The sequence below is a fragment of the Neolamprologus brichardi genome, chromosome 17 (assembly GCF_056152115.1).
Source record: "Neolamprologus brichardi isolate AB-2024 chromosome 17, ASM5615211v1, whole genome shotgun sequence".
NCBI lineage: Eukaryota > Metazoa > Chordata > Actinopteri > Cichliformes > Cichlidae > Neolamprologus > Neolamprologus brichardi.
This window is the reverse complement of record NC_142120.1, coordinates 2,186,535-2,213,959: the sequence shown is the minus strand read 5'-3', so window position 1 is coordinate 2,213,959 and position 27,425 is coordinate 2,186,535. Positions and strand designations below refer to the sequence as shown.

The 27,425-nt window shown below is 41.9% G+C and overlaps 1 protein-coding gene across 4 annotated transcripts in view; it reads left to right on the top strand.

Moving 5' to 3' along the window:
• The first annotated feature begins 2,514 nt into the window (after window positions 1–2,514).
• The window catches only part of fcho1 (FCH and mu domain containing endocytic adaptor 1), a 78,044-nt gene continuing 53,133 nt past the window's right edge, over window positions 2,515–27,425 (top strand). For 3 of the 4 annotated variants that reach the window (XM_087830615.1, XM_087830613.1, XM_087830611.1), the window contains exons 1-2: window positions 2,517–2,626; window positions 23,236–23,286. In XM_087830615.1, coding sequence (XP_087686741.1) covers window positions 23,260–23,286 — 27 coding nt within the window. In that variant the 5' untranslated portion in view covers window positions 2,517–2,626; window positions 23,236–23,259. Of the gene's footprint in view, window positions 2,627–23,235; window positions 23,287–27,425 lie in introns of all 4 variants that reach the window. The other variant, XM_087830612.1, reaches the window with a different exon arrangement.

Below are 27,425 nucleotides of genomic sequence, written 5' to 3'. Positions count from 1 at the left end.
GTTGAATCGCCTCCAGCAGAGAAACCCTCACTGCTCCTGTCTTTGATGTAGAGCAGCACCAGAAAGGGCAAGTGAAGGTGCACAGCAGTGAGTGGCAGCAGCTTTGCGTGTGGTGAGGGTATCAACCAAAGCAACGCCACACTTTCATGCATTTCATACATCTCGCAGAAATAAGGGCTGCTGTTCCCTGATGCATCTCTCAGCAGGTCTGGACACACCTGTGTATTAAAAGAACTCGGCGTAATTTGACAAAGTTTCTCCTGCTGCACAAACATTACAGACCCCATGTGAGCAGTGCCATGCTGAGTCTGGGCCTGCATCTTTGCAGTTCACATTTATGAATGTGTGGATGACTGGTTGTGTAAAGCGCTTTGGGGTCCTTAGAGACTAGAAAAGCGCTTTACAAATACAGGCCATTTGCCATTTATCTTCTGAAAAAATCAGCAGTCTACTTCTCTTTTAACCCTCTGTATCTTACAGGCCTCGCTGAGGAACTGATGAAGAACACTCGTTTTACCTTCTCGCGGTCAGTCAGCCTGAAACCATCACCTGCTGAAAGCCTTCTGTCAGTGTCTCCACCATCTGATTTTCATTAGGAGGTTGGCACGAGGGTTAATATATTTCTGCCACCTGCCCCGCTGCACTCATTCATGCATTCAGGCTGGAAATGTCTTCAAATTAATCTTTCAGGGTTAATTCTTTATTTCATGATCTACTGGCTAGTAAACCTGTAAATCACTGCTTTTTTAAACACTTGTTAAAGTTAGAGCAGAGAATTCTTATTACAAAAAAATACATATTCTCTTTTAAATCACAGACATCATTAACTGTGCTACAGCTAAGATTTACTCTGATGGTGACGTGAGATGATAAATGAATGAAGCCCTGAGCCAGTCCTGATTTCTTTACATTTTGCCAGGAAAATGGAAATAGGTGCATTGATTTGAAATATAGTGGAAATATATGCATACGTCCAGGGAAAAATAGTCTGTATGAGTCAGTGTTTGGTATAAGTAGTGTTCAGGAACAGTTTTCCAAGCTTCTTGAAGGACATTCAAAGCTCTTCTTTGGATGTTGTCTGACTTTTGTTCTGCTCTCTGATCAAGATGATCTACATTGATTCAATAATGTTGAGCTCTGGGATCTGGGGAGGCCAATCTATGACTGCATAACTGCATTGCCAGTGTATTTGGGTCATTGTCATGCTGAAAAATTAAGGTGTTGGCAATCAGATGCTTTCCAGATGGTGCAACAAAATCTTAGAATATTCTTCAGCATTCATAATTACATCCGTTTTAACGCTTTAATGCGAGCGCTCCAGTACCACTGGCTGAAATGCAGCTCCAAACCACGGCAGAGCTGCCACCATGTTATACAGACAGCTGCGGACACTCACTCTTGTATCCTGGGCCAGATTATCCAGTGGGTATTCTGGGCACATGCCCGGATGTACCTGATGTCTCTGGTAGATTAAAGTAGTCTCTATTTTTCCTCCTGATTCTTTCCCACTGCACTGCTGAGGGTAGTCTCTCCCAAAGTCAGGTAGCTAGTGAATATGGTACTTCAAAAACAACAGAAATAGACGTGGTTAAGGCCTACCCCTTAGGAAAATTCTCATTTGTTTAACCAGTTTGGGAAAATAACATTGCAGTTAACTTGAAAGTTCTTTAGATGTTCAATAAGAATACGTGGAAGTTAATTTGGAGGTTACCTCCCAGTGGATTTATGAATTAAAATGTTGGTTTGATCTCAATAAAGGAACCATGGTGAAAGAATTAAACCCAGAGGATATTTCTGTTTTACAATTGTTATTATTATTAATTTCTAAGTGGACACATCCCAAAAATGCTTTTCCCGAGAAAAGCTCCACTTCATTATATTGGGATTTGGCTTTATTCACTGGGCATGAGGTACTGGTGTGTTTGTAGTTTTGTCCTGTTATACAATATTTGAAATGTAAAAAAACAACCAAACACCACATTTTCAGAAATATTTGTGGGGTTTTTCTTGTTTGTTTGTTTCTTTGCACTACTTGAACACCAAAGTGGCCCTCCAATGAGAATCAGTGCCGGCAGGGGCCCACAGCTCATTTAAGTTTGAGGCCCCTGGTTTAAATTAACAGCTGCAACATCTGTTGTGGAAACAGAAAAGTGTCTGAGTGGTAATATTTACCGTTTCCCATTTAAAAGTTTCAAAAGGTGACGCTGAGAATGAAGAATAAAGACAGAAATGATCAGAAATCATCGTTTAAATGCTTCAGCAGTTGTTCGTTGGCTGAACTTTGACGAGCTGTTGTTGAATTTGTCGTACAAACGCATAAAGGGTTCAGGTTCCTATTAAATTGTATATTCTCGATTTTGTGGAGAAGTTATCCAATGGGCTGCCGTTATACACTATTAAACCCGCCTTCTTGTGGTTGCTATGCCTACTCCGCGTTCCTCTCTGATTGAAGGGAAGAGTAGCCAATCAGCGCTGAGCTGGGAGGGAGTTTGCGCTCACACTGGAAACTGCCTGGTGAATTTCTACTACTAACATCAAACCGCTCAGGGTCCGCTGAAGAGTCGAAGCCGCTGAAAGCCCGGGGATGGAAAATGTACGATAAGCTTTGTCTGAAAACTCCGTGCAGGTGATACACTCTTCCTTTTCCTTCTGCCTTCCTTTGTGACATTCACTGCAGGCAGAAATAGCCTAGAAAGACTGCGCTAGTGCTACCGCTATTAAAAATATCGGGTAGTAGTAGACACGCTTGTTTGACATATGAAGCGAGGGAAATCCAGCTAACGCTGAAGGAGAAACTTGGGTGAGACAAGTACGTGGGTATAAAATGTAAGCTGTGGCCAGAAGCTGAACTTTATGTTAATGTTTCCGCAGAAACACTTGCATTTTGTTTGTTGGTCCTGCTAACACAAATATGTTTAATATCCTGTCTCACGCTGAGAGGTTATTTCTGCTCTGTGATGCTACTTTGCAGGCATTTGGGGGACTTGAGTGGATTTATTGCCACAGGGTTGTTATTGGCAGTTGAACTGCTCGAACATGGGGTTTCCTGCATGCTGAAGCAGGTTGTCTGTCGTTGTGATGATTGTTACTAGACAAGTTTATGCAATCATGGAAACCTTTGACTTATAGGCCGGTATTGGTACTAGCGTTTAAGAGTTTAAAATACTGTATACTCGTACAGGTCTGTCTGTGATAACCTGAAAGCAGCTGCTAATATCAGCTGCCGTTTGTGCGTGACCAGCGAGGATGCCTGCAAGGTGGATCAGAACCAGTCCTGGGTTTAACTGCTGGACATCACAGATCACACACCCGCTGTGGGGCTTCACTGACTTGACTGCAGATGTTTTGTCCTAGATATCCTCTGTCAGTTCTTAGAAGTGTGTCAGGCTTCACCGAGTGACACCTAACTTAAAGACATATGAGGGAATTCTTCTAATACTTCTAAGCAATAGGTTCAAGCAATATGGACATATTCTCTGGGCTGTGAGGTACATTTCAGTTTGCATGTCTGTTTTGTACCTTCAAAGTAGGGCTGCCACGATTAGTCGACTAGTCACGATTACGTCGACTATCAAAATTGTCAACGACTGATTTAATAGTCGACGCGTCGTTTGAAGCTTTGTAAGATCACAAAAGACGCAGGAATAAGTAGTAGGATTTAAGAGTGTAATAACGGACTGAAACAGAAGATGGCAGCACTGCATGTACAAGGATGCCAGCTGCCGTTAAACCCCGAAGAAGAAGAAGCTGTGTCCCAGAATTCATAGCGCAGCCCAGCTCAGTTTCCAACAATGGCGGGCAGCTAGTTAGTTTTAATATTACTCTTATTATTCTTTCTGGGTCACAAAATAAACGTTTAACATATTTCCAGGCGAGAATGTAGCTGTGTAAACCTCAAATATCTGCTCAGTTTATCAAGACACCACATATTTTCAAAAGCGCTCCGACGTTTTCGGAGACGTCTGTTAGCCACTAGCTCGATAGCTAGCCGGGGGCTAGGCTAACTAGAGCCGTGAGAACACCGGACTCCCGGCTAATCGTTTTCAAACCCACCGCCGTCTTTCGCAACTCAGGTTAAACATGATATATAAGTCACTTAGATAACTTAAAAATGTTATTGTTTGGCTTTTTTTAGTATTTTATTTGTTATTTGTTCCTGAGGTTTGGCTGAGATTAAAGTTATAGTTTTTACACAGCTGAATAAACGTTGGCAGCTGATTATCAGAAGTGTGAGATGCTCCAGAATATACTCCGGTGTCCTGTTATATTTTAGATAGCAAGGAGCAGACGAGACTGAGTTTATTAAACTCCAACGAAACAATCTGCAGATTTCATTAAACTTTAAACTATCATCTTGTCTTTATTTTTAGTTAGCACATGGGCGATGTGCTGCGCAAACATAATGTGTCCTTCCACACCTTTGCTGATGACATTCAGATCTACCTCCCTCTGAGGTTAGACTGTAAGGACTCTTTGCAGCCGTTATTCTCCTGTCTGTCTGACATTAAGACTTGGATGGCTCTTAACTTCCTACATCTAAATGAAAGTAAAACTGAAGTCATTGTGTTTGGGCTTCCTAAAGACCCCAACCTTTCCTTTGATTTTATGGGACCCCTAACTCCCAAATGTACTTCCTCCATTAAGAGCCTCGGTGTTACTTTTGACAGTGCTTTTAAATTTGATAAACAAATCAGCTCCGTAGTCAAGGGATCTTTTTATCATCTACGGATTTTAGCTAAAGTCAAGTCCTACCTGTGCAGGAACGATCTAGAAAGGGTGGTCCATGCTTTTATTACATCACGGCTGGACTACTGTAACTCCCTTTATGCTGGTTTAGATCGTTCCTGTCTGCATCGCCTCCAACTGGTGCAGAACGCTGCTGCTCGCATGCTGACCGGTTCCAAAAAGAGAGACCACATCACTCCGGTCCTCTGCTCTCTCCACTGGATCCCAGTTGCTTTTAGGATTGATTTTAAAATTTTACTGCTGGTTTTTAAGGTTCTTAACAGTACTGCACCTCCTTACCTGGCAGAGCTTCTTAGCATTTACCGCCCCAGGAGATCTTTGAGGTCAGCAGACCTGATGCTTTTAGATGTTCCCAGGTACAGATTAAAGACTAGGGGAGAGAGGGCATTTGCTGTGGCTGCACCCAGACTGTGGAACAGTTTACCTCCTCACATCAGATTCTCCACAAGCCTAGGAACTTTTAAAACCGCTCTTAAAACTCACCTCTTCTCATTGGCTTTTAGCAAGGTTTAACTACTGTATTAACTTATTGTTTTATCAGTGAGGTGTTTTATGTACTTGTGTTTTATTGTATTTTATATTTGTATTTTATTGTACAGCACTTTGGTCAGCCTTGGTTGTTTTTAAATGTGCTTTATAAATAAACTTGACTTGACTTGACTGACTTGAGCACATACCTTAAACACTTACAGCTGTAAGCTAATGATAGTTATATAAGAGCAGATGCTGCTGGTGCAATAAGCTGTACGTTTTACGTCCAATGGATGATGATCTGATTAGTCGACTAATCGCAAAGATAATCGGTGACTAGTCGTCTATCAAAATAATCGTTTGTGGCAGCCCTACTTCAAAGACACTAAACCGAGAGATGCAACAAGATATCAACAGAACATGGAAATCAGCTTCCACCAGCCCCATTGACTCATATTGGTTATCTGCAAATATGATAGCAAGAGCACTTGGCAGTTCTGTTGTGTGTTAAACGTTTGTGTTGGCCCAGAATTTCACAATGAGTGTAATGTTTGGAGCTTGTCGTGTGTCTCAGTCTCAACTCAAGAAAAATACATATTGGCAGTTTCATAAAGTCCTGATTGTCGGTAAACAAGCAAACCCACATGTAAATCAGGTCCACCCCCTCGCTACACGTTCTCTCTGTCACTCTGTTGACTGCTGTCAAATAAAGGTAGACTGACTGGTGTTAGCCTAACCTTGAATCCACTTTGCTTGATTCTGGAAATGCATCATGTGAAACAAGTAAAGGCTAATTTAATTTTGTTGCATCACTTTTGAGGTGCAAATCAACCACTGTCTGGTTGCACCAAAGAAACCATTGTGTGGAAATCCCCGTTTGACTGATAGACATTCTCGCCATGACATTATGTTACATGCAAGCATGTATAGCGTGAGCCGCAGTGTTTGCAACCTCAGCCTGTAGCACAGCTGTCTTTCTCTGTGTGTCTTTGAAACCGAGTGGCAGGAGTTGAGAGTTGAAGGCTGCTGGGATCTTTTGATATGAGAGGTAAACAACACTCCCCCTTGTGCCTTGATTGCAAGGAGAAGGTTCTGTTTCCTCCTGACTCTGAGTCAGGGTGAGTGGGATGCAGAGAAAAAACTGAAAGGAGGTTTTACTATCATTAAATAAAGTATAATGCAGCAGCGTCGGGAGGAATGGATTTCTTTTCTCGATTCTTTTGTTTACAGACGTCATTAGAACGGATCGCATTTGATCGCTCGCTGTTCATTCGCTCACTAAGCTGCGTGTTTTCACACCCCCGCACCGATCTCTGCCTAAAAATCTGATTGCACATGGACCAAAAGTTAGATCTTGATGTAGAAGGACGCGTATACTGGTTTCATCATAAATGACGATGCGGTCTAAGTTTGTCATTTTTATTAGGCCGTTTGTTGTTGTGGGTTTATTTTGGTTATTGACATTTACAAGGGTGTGTGTTTGCAGAGGAGTTTTCTTTCTGGGAGTCTTGAGGTCGATATCTAGATTCATGTGCATTGTGTTCGGTCAAACTGCTGCCATCTTCATAGATTGAGTCTTAAATCAGCTACTTTGGCATTCGTTGAGTAGTTGCTTGTGAAGATGCTGATGTTTAGCTGATTATGTGACGAAGGCTTACATCACGGCAGTTGCAGAGAATCTCCGCTCTTCCCACAGAGACAGAATTTAATCAAACTTGCACGCAGCGATCACTGAATGAGTCTTCACTCTGTGTTGAAGGTCAAGGTCGTACTTGTCATTCTAGGTGGCATTTTTCCAATTTTAACCAGAATTGTTACTCATCCTTGAGTATTGTGTGATTTTTACTGAACCCTGCACACAGTAATCACCTAATGGATCTTCACCACAGTTGGGCTCAAGGTGAAGGGCACGTTTCAAAATTCACACGTGTGCGTGAGGAAACACTGCATCTTTCAAGACACACACAAACCTACAGATGTTATTACGTGCCTGGTCAGGCTTTGCAGTATCTCTGGAGCAGCTGAAGACAGAAAGTCTGAGTCCTGGACAGGTGCTGTGCAAGCTGGATCAATATTGTACTGTGACACGTTGCACAGTTCTGCCAGTGTTGTGTTTTCCATGTATAAAATATTTGACTTTTCGTTATTTGGATTTGATGTTAAGTCTGTGATTCACACGAACCGTCTCTGCTGGTCTGCCTGGCTGCGTCTCCTTCACTGATCGTCACTGAACAGTGAAGAAGTTGGCAACGCGAGTTCTTCTCGTCATTGCCAACTTACCAGCTGTGTCGCTAGATTTAGTCCTTTCACGGTTATTTTATTTGTTTATTTATTTTTGTTGTTGTTTGTTTTGTCTAAATATTACGTACTGCTGCTAAGCAAAGCACTTAATACTGACCGCTGGATATAAAAATGCCCTAATGCATTCACATGAGCAGTGGTGCTCCAGGACTGATCATTACAGGACCGTTTGGATAACATGTGATATCTGTATTTACAAGAGGTGGGAATAACCAGACACTAGGGCTGCACGATTTTGCATAAAATGAGAATCACAATTTTTTTTTTTGCTTAGAATTGAGATCACGATTCTCACGATTTTCTTTTCCAGTATAAATATTTATTGCACTTATTAACTGCACATCAACTTCGTAACAGTTGAGACTGAACATAAAAACAATAAATAAACATAAAAACAACAAATGTCTCACGTTTTGTCGTTGCCGCAGAATGTTGTGCTGCTTGAAATTGCGTCTCCACCGTTGCTCGACGCTGCGTGTATAGAGCAGGTAGTGCAACAATAGAAAAATAGTTGCGGGACGGCACTGTGTAGCGTTTGTCTAGGGTGTTGATCGTTTTCCTAAATCCCTCGTTTTGCACAGTGTTGATGGAGCCATATCTTTGGTCAGGTGATAAGTAACAGCCTCCGTAATTTCTTTGTGCCTGCGGGAGTTCCACGTGTATAGGGAAGCGCTGTATAAGGTTCCCGTTATTGATGTTTGGGTGGTTGACCGGGACGGATTTTCTCCTGTCACTTTCTCGTCATCCCTGACGTGCTCTCCGTTGTTTTTTCCTGCTAATTTTAGCAGCCAGCTTCTGTATCACGTGGTATAAGGCTCCGCCCTCGTCATTTGTTGAGCAGGAAGAGTGAGCGCTTGTTTTCATGCAGATTACGTCCCGGATCAAAATGCCGTACAATCGTCGTCTTTTTTTTTTTTTTTTTAAATTGTTGTCATTTGGAAATGAGATCGCACATAAGTATGAATTGAGATCGCGATTTTCTAACGATTAATCGTGCCGCCCTACCATACACCACACAATATGATATTATTGGGATTTTTAACATTTTCCAATATGATGATTAACCTTCCTGTTCTATGGGAGTATAAGCAGAGTAACATCAGCTAGCTTGAGGTGATTCCTATAGACTGATGGCAACATGTTGACAATCTATGCATCTTAAAGTTTAGACAGTAAGTGTTGAAAATCTTCAGCTGATTGCATTCGGTCCAAGTCAGACACCATTATTTGTGCAATCTCCTCATAATTGCCTTTTTATTTATTTCTGTCCCGTCTCTCACCTCTGTTGAAAGGCAGTTTTTCCTTCCCAATTTAGCCAAATTTTTTCCCCAAGGGGGGGTGATCTTTACCTTACACTATAAAGTGCCTTGAGGCAACTGTTGTTCTGATTTGCCACCATGTAAATAACATGGAATCGAACTGACTTAATCAAAAGGGGCCATAAGTGTGCAACACCCTCAAGCTTGGGACAAACATGAGGTCACCACAGGTTGCAGTTGGTTGGAGGATGTGAAGAAATCAGGCAGATATCATTTCTATTTTATTTATGTATCTATTTATTTTTTGTAGGTGGAGGGAGGCTGCTCTCCCAGCGTGACTGAGCCGTTAGTTTACTTTTTCCAGATAAGCGTGTTGTATGGTTTTTCGTTTGAGCCGATTTAGTGAATGTTTGCGCCGCTAATGTTATCTGAGGATGGTGGTGCATGAGACGAGCCTCGTTTGTAGGATTCCCAGTTTCCGTGTATTTTGCAGTTTAACAGCACAGCAAACAGTAAAATAGTTGTGGGAGACCAAAAGCATGGGCACCTAGAGATCATTCCAGGTGAGATATATAGTAGTTACTGGTCATTATCTATGCAGCCACAGCGAGTGAGTAAGCCGGCCACCTGAGAAGATAATACAGGCAGTGAAAAAGTACCCAAACCTCTCATGACACCCTCAAACATTGCTGACTCGCACTTTCTCTCACCTGCTGCACACAGCCAATTACTGAAGCACACACACTGCTGATATTTCCTCCTGCAGGCAGAAGAGGACAAACAAAAAGAGCTTCCTGTTCTGCATTTTAATTTGGAGCTGCCTGCACTGAACTGATGCTTTAACCTGTGTGAACAGTCCAAAAATGCTCATGTGCACACAGAGCCACATGATCAATTATACATGTGTGTTTTCATATGTAGGCTGGAGCACCGCAAGGCCTTCCCTTGTCCTTGCCAAGCAGGGCAAGACCTAGAGACAGGAAATATGAGACAGGAAACAGTCAAGTGAAGCTCTTTTGTAATAAAAGAGAACACTTTCAGTTCTGAGCTGCTCTTTATTTTACAGTCAAATATTGTGTACTTTTAAAGTAGTTTGAGTTACATGTAAGGAATTTGAATGAAAGCAAGATTAAAATAAAAAAAGTATCTAAAACCACGACCTGTGCCTGAGGTCATGAGTGAGTCCAGCCAAGCTCCTCTTGTAGCAGATGGGAGGGTCCCGAGGCAGGATGGAGGACCGAGCTCGCCCCTTCGGCTCTCGCCCGGGTCTGTTTCTGAGTGCTCAGCAGAGCGAGAAGGAGCGTTGAATTAAAGTAATTTGCTTAACAGGAACATGGAGATTATTTTAATTACTTCAGATTAAAACTAAAATCCGCCACCAGAAGGGAAACTCTGAGTCAGTGACAGGTTGTGTTTTCATGTAGTTTAGAATAATACAAGTGTATTTATTGGGCTGTTTTATGTGTGGTGGTGGTTTAATTTAATAAATAATCTGCAAAAATGTTTCATTTTTCCATTAATGAAGAAATGTGTCGAGCAGTACAACTAAAAGTGGTTGGTTGCAGGATGAGGAATTGACTCTTTCCTGAACCTAATACTGTAAATATGCTTTTAACTGCTGATCAAACAAACCAAACAATTTAAGGAGTGGTAATCCAAGACAAAATAACTGGTTTTCACCGGGACTGTTTGACTATTCTTTAAAGATCACCCGACACCCCGGACTGGTCTCAGATGACTGAGCGTAGTAGCACACCTGTAATATGTGCGCTTTAACTGGTACAGTTTGGAATATAAAGGAGTATTACACCATGTCACCTAATCTTACCAAGTCTCACGTGCTTTGCGAGTGTGATAACAGGTACATAGTAGACCAGCGGTCCCCAAACTTTTTTGCGCCGGTTTAATGTCAGACAATATTTCCACAGACCGGCCTTTAAGGTGTCGCCGATAAATACAACAACATAAAATGAGCAAAAATGACCACGACAAAAAACCGTATTTTGTAAATATAACAATAAAGGCGTGTCACTGTGTAATTGTGTAACTTTATTAGCAGCGTCCACCTGAAATGCGCCAACAACACTGACAGTAACATCCTCCTCTCTGCCCCTTAATTCTCTCTGGTCGCTATGGTAACGGGTAAATATTTCTTTCAAAATAAGACACACAACTACAACACAGGAAAAGACCCAGGGAAACAGGAAAACCCCGAAAACCATATATTTCACACTAGAGGTGGGAATCACCATACATCCCACGATACGATATTATTGCAATTTTTTACAATATTTTGCGATATTCAGATTCTGTACATAAAGGTAAACTTTATCAATATTCATTTTCTCTAATATCAAAGTCTCACACTCAGTCTTTCTCTCATTTCAGTTTGATTGTTGACAAACTGAACGGTTTGTATTACAGTCTAGTCCAACTTAACTGAATCAACCATCTGGTACAATTATAGCTATTCTGAACTATGCAGTTTATGAAAACTATGCAGCCCCTTCAGCAACTGAAGAATTTGAAAGTAAATTAAAACAAAATGTAATTTTACATTAAATAAAAAAGTTTTAAACTTAATTAAAATAAAACATGTCTTAAATTAAAATAAGTAAACTGTCATGTTTATTGCTGCCATAAAAAAGTTAAACACATTTGGACAGTGAAGGAATGTCAGGATTCTTGCTCAGAAAAAGGATCAACATGCTCTGAAGTCAGAGCACAAAAACCTTTTTTGTAACAAAGTATCGATTTCTGCTGTCCCTGTATCCATACATTATTAGCAAACAAAATATCACCATACTACACAGTATCCATTTTTCCCCCCACCCCTATTTCACACCCGAGCCTCAACTCTCGTGGACCGGTACCAGGCGACTCACGGCCCTGCACCGGTCCACGGCCCGGGGGTTGGGGACCGCTGTAGTAGAGGACTCACATTTCTTTTGATAAATGTCCCCAAAGTGTTTCTAGATGCTTTCCCAGCAGCAGTAGTTCTGGTTTTATATACATTTTTAATTTTTTGATAGACAAAGCTTTTTTAAGTTAAGATATATTCTTACATGTAAAGATTTGCTGCTTTTCTTTGTTTTCGTTGCAACCTTGTGCCATAAAGAAGCCAAAATGACTCAATTCTGACTAATTTACCCTTCAAAGAGTCTTCTTGTCACCTCCACTGCTGTCCTTTTAAAGAGCGCTTCCTGAACGCCATATGTGAATATAACACAAAATAAAAACGTGTTCTGCTCTAGCTGTGCATAGCGCTCGATGAGCGGCTCTGGCCTCACGCAGCTGGTCGTGCCAAGCTTAGAAGTGATGCTCGCCTGGCACGTTGTCATAGACTGGACTCGACTGGAGCTGTGTGCTGCAGTAACAAAAGCGCATTCAGGCCGGGACAATGGGGAGCTGACAGCCCGGGTTGTGTTTATCACTCTGCTTTTTCTTTCGCTGCTTTCCTCCTGTTTATTGTGTTTGCCGTCTCTCCGCCTCGGTCGTTGAAGGCCTGTGCATACGTTCACCAGGCAGCACGTTTGTCACTGTAAGAGAAGAGCTGTGCACAGTGTTGCTTCGTCATTAAACACAGGGTGTAATTCTGTCACGGTAGTGACAGCGATCTGATTGTTGGGTTCAGGCTCTGCTTTAGCACACTTTTGTTGACTCATTTGCTTGGTGGGCAGCAATTTGTGGGTGCTGAGGTAGTTGTCTGTAATTGTAGCAATCATGTTTTCTTATAATAGACCAGCAATGAATCACCAAGAGGATTTTGTATGTCTGGTAAGATCACAGTCTCATGTGGACAATTGATCCAATCTTTCAGCCTCAAGAAGCAGCCCGACTGTCTGTTTTTGTTTTTGTGATCAGTCACTTTAATGAGTTTGTTTAAAGGAAACGCTCATTGCAAATTGCCAGAGATTAAGCCAGCATGCTGAAATACTAATGTCCATACATTTTCCATTTGCATGATGCAAGAGCAGCAAATCCTAATAGTCCTAAAGCTAAGGCGGCCCAGCATCCGAGCACGTAATTTGCTTGAATGTTTATTATTAGACTCATAAAGTTAAAGCAGTCAGTCTAATGATGAACTTACGAAAAGTTCTTTTTGTTTTTTCAAGTAGACGTGAAATATTTTTTTGGTTTAAGTTTCTCAGAAGTACGAGGGGAGTCCCAAAGTCAGGTCTCCAAAGCGGCGGAGACGTTCGTGTGGCTGTTGGCCCCACTGTTGTGATTGGTCCTTCCTCCGCTCCCGAACAAGCATGCGCGGCTTTGCTGGGATGCTCAATCTTGAAAACGGAACATCGCGCAGTTATTTTTATTTTTGAACCAAAAAGGTGATAAAGCGGTTGAAATTCATTGACAGTTGATGCATGGATGTAAAAAAAACGTTTGCAAGTGGTGTAGAGAGTTTACAGCCTGGTGTCATAGGGGCATCCTAAAACTGTCACAGCGTTTACAAAAATGATCGACCGAAAATAAATAATTCTTCAACCTTTAAAATGATGCAAATATTATAGAAAATAAACAGTTGTTTTATTTCAGAAAAAAAATAGGAGACCGTGAATATATTGTTGTCATAGACTGTATCGTGCAAAGGTTTGTAGTCATTTAGTCATCTCATTATCCTTACTGTAAAACAGCAAATCTCCGTCTGTCTCTGTTTGTTTCTTTGTCCACAATCTCCTCCGACACAATCAGGATTTGAGCTACAAACTTGGCGCTTGGGTACATTTTCTGGGCCCGTTATCCACGCAAACAGTGACGTTGCGACAGCTCCCTACCATTTATGCCAGCACTTTGGGTGTGAGCGCTCACTCTGCGTGATAATTCACCAAGGAAAACCTCCACATCAGAGCTGCTGTAGGACAGAAGAAGAGAAGTGAGAAACAAAGTTGTTCTGTCAGAAAGCTTTTAGCGACACATTCCTCTTTAGAATCTGTGAAACTCTCAGCACTGATATAGGGGTGGGCGATATAAACGATATAAATTTGGCCAACGATAGAGAGTTTGACTATACCGCTCTATCGCGATAGCGCATGTTGATGATGTCATCAAGCTGCACCTGTTTTGGTCCAAAGCATGGCAGCGGCTACAACCATTATCATCTGCAAATTATGCCTACAGTCACAGCAAAGAGATGAAGCACTTTTGAAATATGGGGAAAGCCAAAAACTGCGCTTCCTCCACTTCCGGAACATTAATTCATTGATGACTTTTATCGAGTGGAAAAAAGTTGGCGTTCATCCTCCAGCTTCACTGTGCTAATGTTATGCTAACATAGCTGTGTCGCTAGCAATCACGTAGCACAACATTATATACCAGGTAGTCCAACTTCAGTAACCCTACAAACGCCACTGCTGTTTAGTTTTCTGTCTTTATTTAAGTTGGAAGTGGTAGCAGAGCTGTACGTTTGAATTAGTTTAAAAAATCTCTCAGTCAGAACATGGTATGAAATGTTTAGGTGGAAACAAGCAGCTAACTTCTAACTCCGTTAAATTTAATAACTTCTGTTTTCATGGATGCCTGGATGTTAAACGTAATTGTTACACCTGGTAAAGCAACAATGCTGATGATTTTATTAAAGATTAAAGAATTTAGACCGTTTTTTACTTTGTGTTCGTTTGACTTTGGGACCTGAAGTGGACGGAGTTTTGGACCCAGATTACTCCACGAAGCTCCTCACTACGGCAGCCGTAATGCTCTGACAATCCATCAAGCAGTGCGGCTTACCAAAGTTGTACTAAAACATTTTTTAACAGATTTCTGCAGCCAAAATCAGTTCGAGGTCAGTAAGCACAACCAGAATTCATACATAAGGCACACTCTCGATTTTTGAGAAAATTAAAGGATTTTAAGTCCTTATAGTGTGGAAAATACGTTATACAGAAGAAAAGAATATATCGTGATATATATCGTTACCGCACATGCTTCAAATTATATCGTAATATGAATTTTAGGCCATATCACCCAGCCCTACACTGATATTTGTTTTTGATTTTGTGCATTATGCCATTTTAATTTCACAACATCGTCTCGTTTATATCGACAAAAGCTGAATGATGCGTCTTATAACATCATCGTGTTATAATGTGATATTTGTTGCATTCATACAACGCCTTGAATTGAATGTCATGGTTTGCAGCATCAACAGGCCCAGCAGTACTGCAGCATGCTACAGTAAAACTAACCAGAAATGTTATAAATGAAACTCTTGTTTACAGAGACTCTTTAACATAATCAAAGTTTATTGTGTTTATATCATAACTGATCATTGGAAACAGCCTTTTTTATCAGGTTAGCACAGCTGAAAACTGTTAAACTGCTCATCAAAGAGTGAATGCATTTGTATAGCTGAGTATCCTAGCAGCTTTCTGGGTCTCTCCTGTCTCATTGCAGTTTTAAAACAGGAGGCACTCCTTTCACAGAGCCTGAAAAGAGAGAGAATTGGGAGGACACCCCCCCCCCCCCCCACCACCACTGTCCATCAATCAAGAGAAGTGTGTCAGTGTCTCTGCTGTGATAAATGGACACCTGTACCCGTGAGAACCATTGTTCTTGTCTGTAAAAGTAGTAGTACTATTGTTGAAAACTTCCCAAATTAATTATTATTTCTCAGAGCAATTTGTTTTAAGCTGAAACTCGACCTACAAAAGCAAATGCACCAGACAATTTCCACCGTTTTTAGTGTTAAAAGGTAAAAGTGCTCATGTTAAGTTAAAAATGTCCCTCTGTAACTGTGTATCCATTAGAAATGAGAAAAATTCCTTTGATCAATAATTGTTCTGCCTCTGGAGCTGTCCTGGTTGACACACCTCTGTAACATTGTAACAACAAAAAGGAGGATCTGAGCGTGTGCTCACATTCCTCAGCCTCCCCTTTAAGGTCTTTGCCAGGGTGCTGGAGAAGAGATCCCTTCAATCCAGGGGGGATAGTGCACTTTTCACGTGGTTGTGCGAGACCGGGCCAACTCTTTGTCCACTCCAAGATTTGGTGGACAGAATACCGAGGCACAGCCAGTAAGCAGAGGGTTTCTGCTTCGGTGGCCTTGGGATGACCTCTCTACATTTTGCTGATGATTTATCAGACTGAGACCTCCAGCTAGCACTGGGGCAGTTTGCAGCCAAGTGTGAGGTGTTGGTGATGAAATTTAGAAGCTCCAAGTCTGAAACCGTGGTTCTCAGCTGCAGAAAGGCGGTGTGAAAAGGCAGCGTGCCCATCGCAGGTGCAAAAGTTTAAGTATCTCGGGTTCTTGTTTGTGGATGGATCATAGATGGTTTGGTGTGATTCAGCAGTGATGGACTCTGCTGAAGAGGTAGCTGAGTGTAAAAGCAAAGTGGTCAATTTATATGTCAACCTCACAGAGTAGAGCTGCTAAAGTCTGCGTTTCTCTGCTCACATGGCCCATAGTTAATGAGTTGTTTCTTCGGTGCTTATATAACATGTAGTCCCATTCCACGTGTCATTCTGTTAGCAATGATGCAGAAAGTAAGTGGGGAAAAAAATACAATCCAAAGTCTGAATATTTTGTAATGAAACTCGATTTTACAGGTCAGTGCACACAGGTTTGATATGATGGAAGGAAACATCCACACTGATGTCTTGCTCTAAATTACTGTCCTCAGTAGCGAGTCATCCCATTGGCCGATGTGGCAGAGCAGCGCTGGAGTCTGTTGGTGGCGGTGACACAAAATGATCTCTCCTCCACACTTCACCAAATCAGGTTTAAAACTGATGGCGAAGGACGGCAGAGCTGCTCCGCAGTGCAGCAGACGCCGGTCGCTTCATCAGCTCGGTCCGCCCGCCCTCTCTCACGCTGCGTCTCACAGCTGCTCTTGGGTAACAGCAGGAAGTCTGACTGCTGTTTCTGGCAAATGAATTCATGCATTTGTTCATTAGTAATAATTCTGGTGATTATTTTTGAGACAACGTTTTCCTGTCATTTCCATTTCGTCCAGTTTAAAAGACGGTGTTATTAAGTCTTGTCAGTATTCATAGATTATAATGGTTTCTGTTTCTTATTGTACAAATCGTTTGGTATTAATAGATCATGAAAAGCATCATTTTGAAGCCTTTACTCGTTGTTTGCTTCCTTCCCGTCCTTCAGCTGTTCGAAGGTTTATTCACCGATCCGACTCTGCGCTGTGGCTCGTTTGTTTTATCTTCTAGTCACACTTTGCCTACGTGTTAGCAGGGCATCTTTATTTCACGCTCAACTGTGTCATTACATTTAACCCAGTTCCATTTTTATTTAGCTTTTTGAGCCAGATGAGGATGCCGGTGTCTGAAAGCGCGAGGACACACGTGGGGACTCGTTCCTCTGTCCTCTCAAGCAAAGGAAGGAGAAAGGCAGGTGGAGGTGCTGAGGAGGCGGGAGTTTGCGTTGACCTTCCCTTACCCTCCTTCCCTCCTCCCTCCTGTCAGAGCCGTCTGCTAGTAGAGCCATCGTTGGCAAAAGCGAAGGGAAAGGAAATAAAACCTGAAATGCTTAGCATGGGCGGAGAGGATGTATCATTTATATCCTGCTGGAATGAAATTCTTGTTTCTGTATGAGACCTTATTTCATTCCTTCCCATCTGCTTTTTTAAAGGCCTAATTTTTCATGGCAGCCGTCTGCGTGTTGTCAGGCAGTGTGAGGGTGGCAGAAGACGAGGTTAGAGTGTTTTTAATTGATAAGGCTGCATTTCCTCCCTGTGTGGCTCTTAAAGATATATTTTCCTCCTCGTGTTTAGTTTTAGTTGCGTTGCCTGTGTTGCCGTTCTGCATCTGCTCGTCTTCGGCCTGCAGTGCCAACGCCAAAAATAAGGGTTGATCGGGTGTGTAGAAAACAGAATTACCTGATGCCGATGAAAACATTTCTAAAAATAATTTCATTGCATGTTTCTCAGAAAAAGGCATGTAAACGGTTTCAGTGCGTTTTTAATTGGTAGATAATCCGTCCAATTTTCAGAGTAAATATTTGTTAATTTATATATTATTATACTTGATAAATATTCGAAAAAGTACGAGTTCAGGACGGCTCGGGATGCTCTACTACATGTGCCTCTTAGTTCAGACACGTTTCACTGCATTAAAAATGCATTAAAATATTCAAAAGCCAAACATGCTATGTTAACCTCCTGGGATCTGGCGTCCACTTTTTGGGTCATTTAGACCAAAATACTCAATTTTGCTCTACAAGTAGGGCTGCCACGATTAGTCGACTAGTCACGATTACGTCGACTATTAAAATCGTCGACGACTGATTTAATAGTCGACGCGTCGTTTGAAGCTTTGAAGATCACAAAAGACGCAGGAATAAGTAGTAGGATTTAAGAGTGTAATAACGGACTGAAACAGAAGATGGCAGCACTGCATGTACAAGGATGCCAGCTGCCGTTAAACCCCGAAGAAGAAGAAGGTGTGTCCCAGAATTCATAGCGCAGCCCAGCTCAGTTTCCAACAATGGCGGCAGCTAGTTAGTTTTAATATTACTCTTATTATTCTTTCTGGGTCACAAAATAAACGTTTAACATATTTTCAGGTGAGAATGTAGCTGTGTAAACCTCAAATATCTGCTCAGTTTATCAAGACACCACATATTTTCAAAAGCGCTCCGACGTTTTCGGAGACGTCTGTTACCCACTAGCTCGATAGCTAGCCGTCTGATTTGGGCCCCAATCAGCCCAAATATCAAAGAGAAATTAAAACTGCTGCTGTGGAAGAGTTCAGGTCTCAGGAGGTTAAACTACCTTCATTGTGTTGATTAACAGGACGACTTTTTACCAAAGAGCAGGACGAGATTGAAGGAACATGAGCACCGTTGCCTATTTTTGAATTTTGCCACATATTTTGGTGCAATCCTCCAAGATAATAAAACTAACACAAATAAATAGAAAATATTGGATGCAGCAGATTGTGATATTGCTGTTAGTTTGGTTTGATTATTGCAGATCCAGCGGTCTAATATTTAACCTAATATCACCTCGGCATCAGTCACCAAACATTCATATTCTACAAAGTTTGGTTCGTTGAGGGAAAAAAAACTTGGAAACTGTGGCCCAACTTTAGTGTTTCACACTATGAGAAAATTTGTATCACAGTATTTTTTAAGATTGTTGCTTCATAAAGTCGAAGGAGGTTAGAATTAACATGATTTCTGCATAATTGAGCTTTTATAAATCTATAAGGACTGTGTGGAATATAACGCACTTTAATACCAACATTAAAAATAAAATAAAATAAAACCACATGATTGTGAGACATATGACTATAAAGTTGGTCCTTAACAGGTTGCTTCTTTTGTTGCTCTTGTTTTAAACAGAAAACATTTGGCCCATTGGTGTTAATGTTTCCACAGCAGAGCAGAACTTCACGTGGACACGTGACTCTGTTGCCAGGAAAAACATCCGTTGGATTTTCCTCGCCTCGTTCCCCTCGGCGTTTGTGGACGAGATACCAGAGTCTGATTTTGTAAAGCTGGGAAACTTGCAGACAGCAGACACAGCTCCTGTCTTTGTCACAAGTTTCTTTGATCCGTCTCTGGTCTCCTGTCGATCTGTCTCCACAGTTTGCTCAGCTGTTGACAGACTGTTGTGCTACCTGACTGCCTAGCATTACCCAGCATGCTTTTGATTAATGAAATTTTATAAACGTGCGATGACTCTTATATATTTACATATGATTTTTAGGTTTAGAACCATTATTAAGGAGGGTTACTCTACAGTCCTACTAGTATCCAGTAATATAAGTCACTGGTCAGGTAAAGCTAAAGTTTAGGCCCCGCCCACAGTGGACACAAGACTGGTCAGTGAATTTTTTGCAACCTGTGAATAGTTGACAAGTGGTTGCTGGAGGTTGCTCGCAGTGACTAGTGTGAAATGATTTGTATACGGTGCTGCACTGGAAACCTTGCGATTGCTGTGGTTGCCAGCAGACTCCTGAAATTGCCTGTATTTTGCACGGAAGATGCTGACGTGTCCGCAGACACTCGTAAACTACTCGCTATTCTGCATTGAAACTGCGAAAAGTGCGACGCCAACCAGAAACGGTGTCTGCTCACCTTCACAATAAAAGTTTGAAATGTGTGGACAGCTTTTACTGTGAAGGCAAACGGTCTCTGTTTCTGGTTGTTTCTTACTTTCTCCAAGCTTCACTACAGTCTGGAGATTAACTGGCAAGTGTTTGTACAAGTCGGCAACTTTCAATCACAAGTAGGGCTGCCACGATTAGTCGACTAGTCACGATGATAGTCGACTACCAAAATCGTCGACGACTGATTTAATAGTCGACGCGTCGTTTGAAGCTTTGAAGATCCCAAAAGACGCAGGAATAAGTAGCAGGATTTAAGAGTGTAATAACGGACTGAAACAGAAGATGGCAGCACTGCATGTACAAGGATGCCAGCTGCCGTTAAACCCGGAAGAAGAAGAAGAAGCTGTGTCCCAGAATTCATAGCGCAGCCCAGCTCAGTTTCCAACAATGGCGGCAGCTAGTTAGTTTTAATATTACTCTTATTATTCTTTCTGGGTCACAAAATAAACGTTTAACATCTTTTCAGGCGAGAATGTAGCTGTGTAAACCTCAAATATCTGCTCAGTTTATCAAGACACCACATATTTTCAAAAGTGCTCCGACGTTTTCGGAGACGTCTGTTACCCACTAGCTCGATAGCTAGCCGGGGGCTAGGCTAACTAGAGCCGTGAGTACACCGGACTCCCGGCTAATCGTTTTCAAACCCACCGCCGTCTTTCGCTACTCAGGTTAAATATATATAAGTCACTTAGATAACTTCAAAATGTTATTGTTTGGCTTTTTTCAGTATTTTATTTGTTCCTGAGTAAATCGGTTTGGCTGAGATTAAAGTTATAGTTTTTACACAGCTGAATAAACATCAAGCAGACAGCTGATTATCAGAAGTGTGAGATGCTGGAGAATTTACTCCGGTGTCCTGTTATATTTTAGATAGCAAGGAGTTTATTAAATTTCACCGAAACAATCTGCAAATTTCATTAAAATTTAATAAACTATCATCTTGTCTTTATTTTTAGTTAGCACATACCTTAAACACTTCAAGCTGTAAGCTAATGATAGTTATATAAGAGCAGATGCTGCTGATGCAATAAGCTGTACGTTTTATGTCCAATGGATGATGATCTGATTAGTCAACTAATCGCAAAGATAATCGGTGACTAGTCGACTATCAAAATAATCGTTTGTGGCAGCCCTAATCACATGGGTGGGTCTGGTGCTGCACCCTGCTCAACACGACGTATTCAGTAGATGTGATCAATGAAACTTTATCGATATGTCATAAGAAAGCGTGAGGCGTGAGTCTCACACCCACACTGTGACATTACAGCAACTCATGTTTCCAAATGTCAAGCGTTTAATCGGTGCATAACACGTTTCAGCATGTTCGCTGCTTGTGTGAGCAGTCAGTAGATGTCACACATGGCAGGACCAAAAACTGCGCCCACATTTATTTCCTGAATAAAAAATGATCTGGAGTTTGAGGAATCAGGGTCACAGAGTGTCCCACTTCTTCTCAGGGCTCTGTTTGCCCCAGAGCTGATTTCAGCTCAACGTTTAGTTGGAACCAGGAGGAAAACGCTGGATGTCAGCTACTTCTATACATGCCAGCACCATGGGTATGGTGCACACCTCGGTGTCTTTGTGCCTCTGCTTTGTGCTGCGTCAGGACTGTGAGGATTAGAGCTAAAAGTATATGTAATTAACTCAGATCTACGAGCAGGTTTCGGTGTCCTTGTGACGCGTCTGTTTTTATCTGGTGTGCTCCCTTTGCCCTCCTTTCTGCTTGCCTAAAAACCATCTGGTGCTCTGGTCAGATCTTTGTCCTGCTGCACGGCTGCCATGGAAATCTGCTCAGGCAGGATTTATTAGTAGTGGGTTAAAACCTGTAAACTATTCTGACAATGATAGGATAGCGTTTTTTAAATATCGAGGTTGGCCAATGATAATCATTTGAGGTCCTGACAAGAAGTTGTTGGGTTTTTATTAAATAAATTGATTGATGTGCTGGTGTATGACCTCCACCGCTGACTCCGCCCATATTAAAGGCCAAAGATGATGAATCTTACGGTGGCAGCGCTGCAGTATTCAGTCATTAATCATCTTCAGGAGTTTGTTTGGTTTGTTTTCCACACTGTACAGCAGATATGAAAATATTGGCAAAGTGTAGCTTCGCTGGAAATCAATCAATACACCAACCATTGATATTCGTCGTGTAGCTGCTGCTCCACAGTATTTCCGTCCCTCCTGTGGGCTCTCCTCCTCTGCCCGACACAGAGCTGTCTGCAGGCCTCCAGTCCTGCTGCTGAGCTAATTACTGAGGTGTGTGTGTGTGTGCGCACTCTAGGGCTTGCTGTGTTGGTTTGTGTATGTGTGGCTGTTGTCTTATGCCAGGTCACCGGGACTGAGCTGAATCTGTGCCAATAGAAGGAGAGGGCTGTTACACACACACACACACACACACACACACACACACACACACACACACACACACACACACACACACACACACACACACACACACACACACACACAGTCAGCAGAATAACCGATAACAGGAACCCTGCGTGAGCCCTGGGGAAACACTTGCCCCATTATGGATTCTCCTGCAAAGGGCAGGATGAGATGCTTTGTGTACACGTTTCATTAAAGTGTTTGTGTTTCTTTCATATAATTGTGTATGCAGGGGCTTAAAAGGTGCACGTTGCTCTGCTGCTGCAGTGCACTTCCTCCTGCCACCGGCGAATTAAAAAGAAACCTCTCGTGAAAACGGTGGACGCACGACGAGTCGTATTTAAGCTCTGAGGCGACGGGGTCACATGTTGTTCTGATGTCGTGCGATCTTTGATTTTCCTGTTGGACTGCTCGCACAGACGTGCGTTGGCATGTTTCACAGGGCTCGTGTGTCAGTAATAAATTGTAATAAACTGTTGCAATGTTGAGCAGAGAAGCTGTTTGCTGCATGCATGTTCAAACCTAAATGCAGCAGTAGCTGTGATGCGATGAAGTGCAGCACATGCACTTCTTTTTTTTCTTTTTTCCGTGGAGGCTACCTTGGTCTCTTCTGCCTCGCTCACTCCATCGATCGCTCTCTCTCTCCTCCCCTGTTCTTTCCTCCCCCATCTCTCCCGTGTCACCCCTCCTCCCTTCATTCTCTGAATTTATCCTTTGAAGTCATTTGTGAAGCTCTGCTCTCCCTCAGGAGTTCCCTTCCTACGCTCAAAGTGTCTCAAGAGTTTCTACAAAGCTGGACTTTGTTGAAATCGTTTACATGTGTTTCGCTGACACTTTGATAGTTTGTCACAGGGCAGAGGAGAAGTTTTGACATTTACACATGTTATAGAGTTACAAAGCGTCCTCTGGGTCATTTTCTTCTCCAGCATGTGGAGAAAAGGGGGGGAGAGAATCTAGACGTCACACTTTTCTCTAATACGGCTCTACCTCTTTCTTACAGATTGCTGTGACGTTCTGAGTGAAGATGGCGTTATTTCAGAACAACTTCTGGGTGAGTGTCTTGAAAACATCTTTAAATGGAGTAACGCTGAAGGGAACGTGCAAAGATCTCTAACTGAACTTGGTCACCTGTTGTAGCTGGATCACAGCTATGACTTACCCAGCTTCTCATTCATATTCTCCACAGACAGTTGTGCCTCTCTGTGCATCAGGTACAAACAGGAAGTGCTTGTTACCAATAGATACCAGTTTTTTATTTAGATCTCAGCTTTCAAGCAATCTCATTTAAATTCTGCTTCTAGGCAGAGATGATGGTGATGAATGGCTTTTAACTCGCAGTTACTCGTTATTATGTTAAGACCTTATTTATTTAGAATAACTCTGTGTTATGTGGCAGATGTTGTTGATGGGTTGTTGATATTTAATTTAAAAAACACATTTTTCTGGTGAATGTCAGAGATGGCAAGTTGAATGACTCTCCCTGTCACTTCTTTTCATCTATTCTGCATTTCCTTTTATTTTTGGCTGGTTTATAAAATAAAATAAAATAAAAGCTTTTCAAACCCACTTTAAAAAAAAGTAGCTATAAATATGTTTATCCCAGTCCTGGCGATTTATCTGTTGGTGGAAAATCAAAATCCAAAATCTTTGGTGGGAACTTGAATGTTTTTATATGCAAAAAAAATGCTGCAAAAGGAAAAGTCGAGTTATGTTATTTCCCTTCAGTCGTCACATTTTACCCGTATCTGTCTTTGCAGACAAATTAACGTGCAGACGAAGAGCTTAAGCCTAATTTACCGTCCCGCAAATGCGTCTGTGGACACGTCTCTCTTCAGATAACAAGCGGCAAAAGTCGCCCACAGACGTGCCCCCGTGCAGTCCTCCAAAATCTAGGTCTTGTGTCTGTTTGCGAACACAAAAACTGAAACGCTTCATTTCACAGATTCCCCGAGTTGGCGCCAGGTGTTTACAGCGTCTCGCCTTGTGTGTTCACCACCACTAACTATATTTCATGTCATGAATCATCCTCTAATATGACATGTAAGAGGAAAACAACAGGGTAATTAAAAGCCTGACAGCGAAAGGATTTATAAGCTCGGATCAGATTACACTCGATTTTGCAAGTATTAAAAAACTAGTATGACTAATTATGGCATTAATTGGCTTAATTTCTCCTTGAATAACGGCCTCATTAGTAATCTTACACCAATGTACAAAGCACAGGAGTGAAACTCTCCCACATGCCTCTGTGTCAGCTGACAGCTTTTTCCTTCTCTTTGTCCTCCTCTTTATTCTGTCCCAGCCTACCTAGCACATCTATTTCAGGTGTGCCCTAGTTTTTGGCCTAACAGACAGAAAAGTTTTGCACATTGAACTAATATTTCCAGACTTTCAATTCAGGTGCAGAAGACACAGTTTATAACAGAGACTCTCGGAGTTCAGTTCATTGAGCCGACGTGCGGTTTAGTGCCAGGAAAGAAAAATGACTCATCTAAAGCCATTAATTGATAGCACCAGAGAACCTGCACAGACGGGGGACGCACTTAAATGCAAAAGTCCAGTAGTATAGTTAACTGTAGCCACACCCCTCTTTTCCCATCATGCCTCATTTCCCATCACTGACTTAGTAATAAGTTGTCTGTTTTATGTTCAGAGGAAGCTGGTTTATGCTGATGGTCTGTGCCAGGTTATTTAACCAGGTGGCCGTCACACCACCCATATTTGGAAACTGTATATTGGTATTAAACAGTATTTTATTTTTGCATGCAGTCTTATTACCGAGGGCCTCCTGAGCAAGGTTATTATCTAAGGAAACTAACGAAATAACGAAAACTAGAACTGAAAAAACATTTTCGTTAACGGAAATAAAAATAAAAACAAAAAAAGGAAAAATAACTAAAACTATAAGGAGTGTTCACAAAACGAACTAAAATTAACTGAATTTATAGCAAAAATGTGTTTAGTTTTCATTGATGTGTGCGTGTCATACAATAGTCAAGGGTGAAAATGAAGTTTAGTTTACAGATTTTATTCTTGCTGTGTCTCATTATGCCAGCAGGTGGCAGCACGTTAGTCGAGTCGTCTGTGTCGCTGCTCCGTCCACGCGCAGAATCATGTCAGGAAAAGTCGGGAGCCAGAGTCCAATTTGGGATTACTTTGAATATGACTGTGTTTTGGATAAAGCAAGTGTCTTGTAGTGGAAAGAGACAAATTATGAGGGACATTTCTAAAGGGAAAAAAATCCCACAAACCTTAAAGTGCACTTGAAAAGCTCACACAAGAAGGCTAACCTAGCTTACCTTGAGAAGGTAAGGGAGCACACTCAACCCTCATCCCCAGAAAACAGAAGCTAACCCCAGGCAAGGCAGCGTGATGCATCCCGAGACAACAGGACGGGGATATCTACACAACTGTGTGAGTCAATTACCTTCAAAAAGTTTATCAATTCACTTGAACCAAAATTACGAACACCCGGTGCTGCGAGAGTTAATAGTCTCATTGGGGCCAAGATATACATTTTATAGTTGCCTGGTATCAATGGTTGTTCATCTGCCTTTATTTATTTATTTAAAGAACCCATAGGTGGGAATGTGAGTTGTCTGTCTCTGCGTGTTAGCCCTGCGACAGACAGGCGACCTGTCCAGGGTGCAGTATGGTAGCTGGAATAGCAACATACCCAAGGATGAGCAGAATGACTGATATGATGAAACTGGGATTTTGTTACACTTAATTATTGCAAACACAACTAAAACTATAACTGAAACTAATCAAAACTAAACTGAAACTAAGGATTTTCAAAAAAATAAAAACTAAACTAGCAAACAATTGGTAAAAACTAATTAAAACGATATAAAATTGAAAATCTGAAGTCAAAACTAAATAAAAATAAAAACAATGAAAATTGCAAAACTATTAAAACCCTGCTCCTGAGAACCTCGTCATTGGAATAATTCAAGTTCTTATAGAAACTTTACCCCATGATGATTGTGTTGAACTTGAGCCCACTGTAAGCAGCTGTGTTACGTCCCCCCCACCATGGTGGTGGCAAAGGCAGGAAGGAGACAGCAACACCGGACAACCACAATCAATGAAGGAGGACAACAGGACAGTTAAGAATCAGGATTTATTGGAATCTATAAGAAAAAAGGTGGGGGAGGAGGACTGGGCGGTTGAGCCAAATCAAAGAAAGTAATAAAGCAAAAAGAGGTCGAGAGCTCCCAGGGCCTAACTGAAACAAAAATGTAAAACAAAAGGCCTACCTAGCTGCTCGACAAAAGGTCAGTGAAAACATACAGAAGTGGCATCAACAGCATAACCTAGTGTGTGTAACAGTTTAATGCCTGCAGTCAGTGTATCGGGTACCCCAGCTTACCTGTCCAGCCTCCCACCACACATGATACAAAGAAGCCTGTTCGCAAATGTTTGTCATAGCAGAAGCCAGTAGCCACCAGCTGGCCAGGGAGCTGCTCATTTGTAGTGATCCTCGGCGTGTGATTGGCTGACTGGGCCCAGACCAGCCAATAGACACATGCCAATCAACTTCGAACTGGCCAATAGGTGGAGGCTTGACACCTGAAAGATAAATAGAAGACAAAAGCAAAGCCACACCTCTTGGCACGTAACAAGCTGTTATTACCTCTCCTGCTCATCTCTGTCTCTCATAGCCAGTGTTGCCAACTTAGCGACTTTGTCGCTATATTTAGTGAGTTTTCAGACCTCTTTAGCGACTTTTTTTTCTAAAAAGCGACTAGCGACAAATCTGGCGACTTTTTCTGGTGTTGTTGGAGACTTATTTATGACGACTTTTTGCTGTGAAAACGCGTATCGCTCTCAACAAGCAGCGGGTGCTGCCGTGGGCACCTCGCCCGTGCCAAAGCGCTCACGGGCGGAGGATAGTCCTCCCCCAGCTGCTATCAGGGCAGGAGATGTTCACACCTATGCGTCCAAACTGCAAATGCAATGCTGCTCCCGCCCTGACCGTAACGCAGTCAATTCTTCTTTTATTGTTATGTTGTTTTGTGGTGCCTTATTTCGGGCACTTTTGCCGGTCCAAGCCCGGCTAAAGGAGCAGGGTTGGAATTGTGACATTAAAAAAAACAATAATTGCCAAAAGAAAATTAATTTGTAGTTCTAAATACATCCTACATGCATTTAGAGAGACTTTATGTCTCTTCCACGATGTTATTTTAC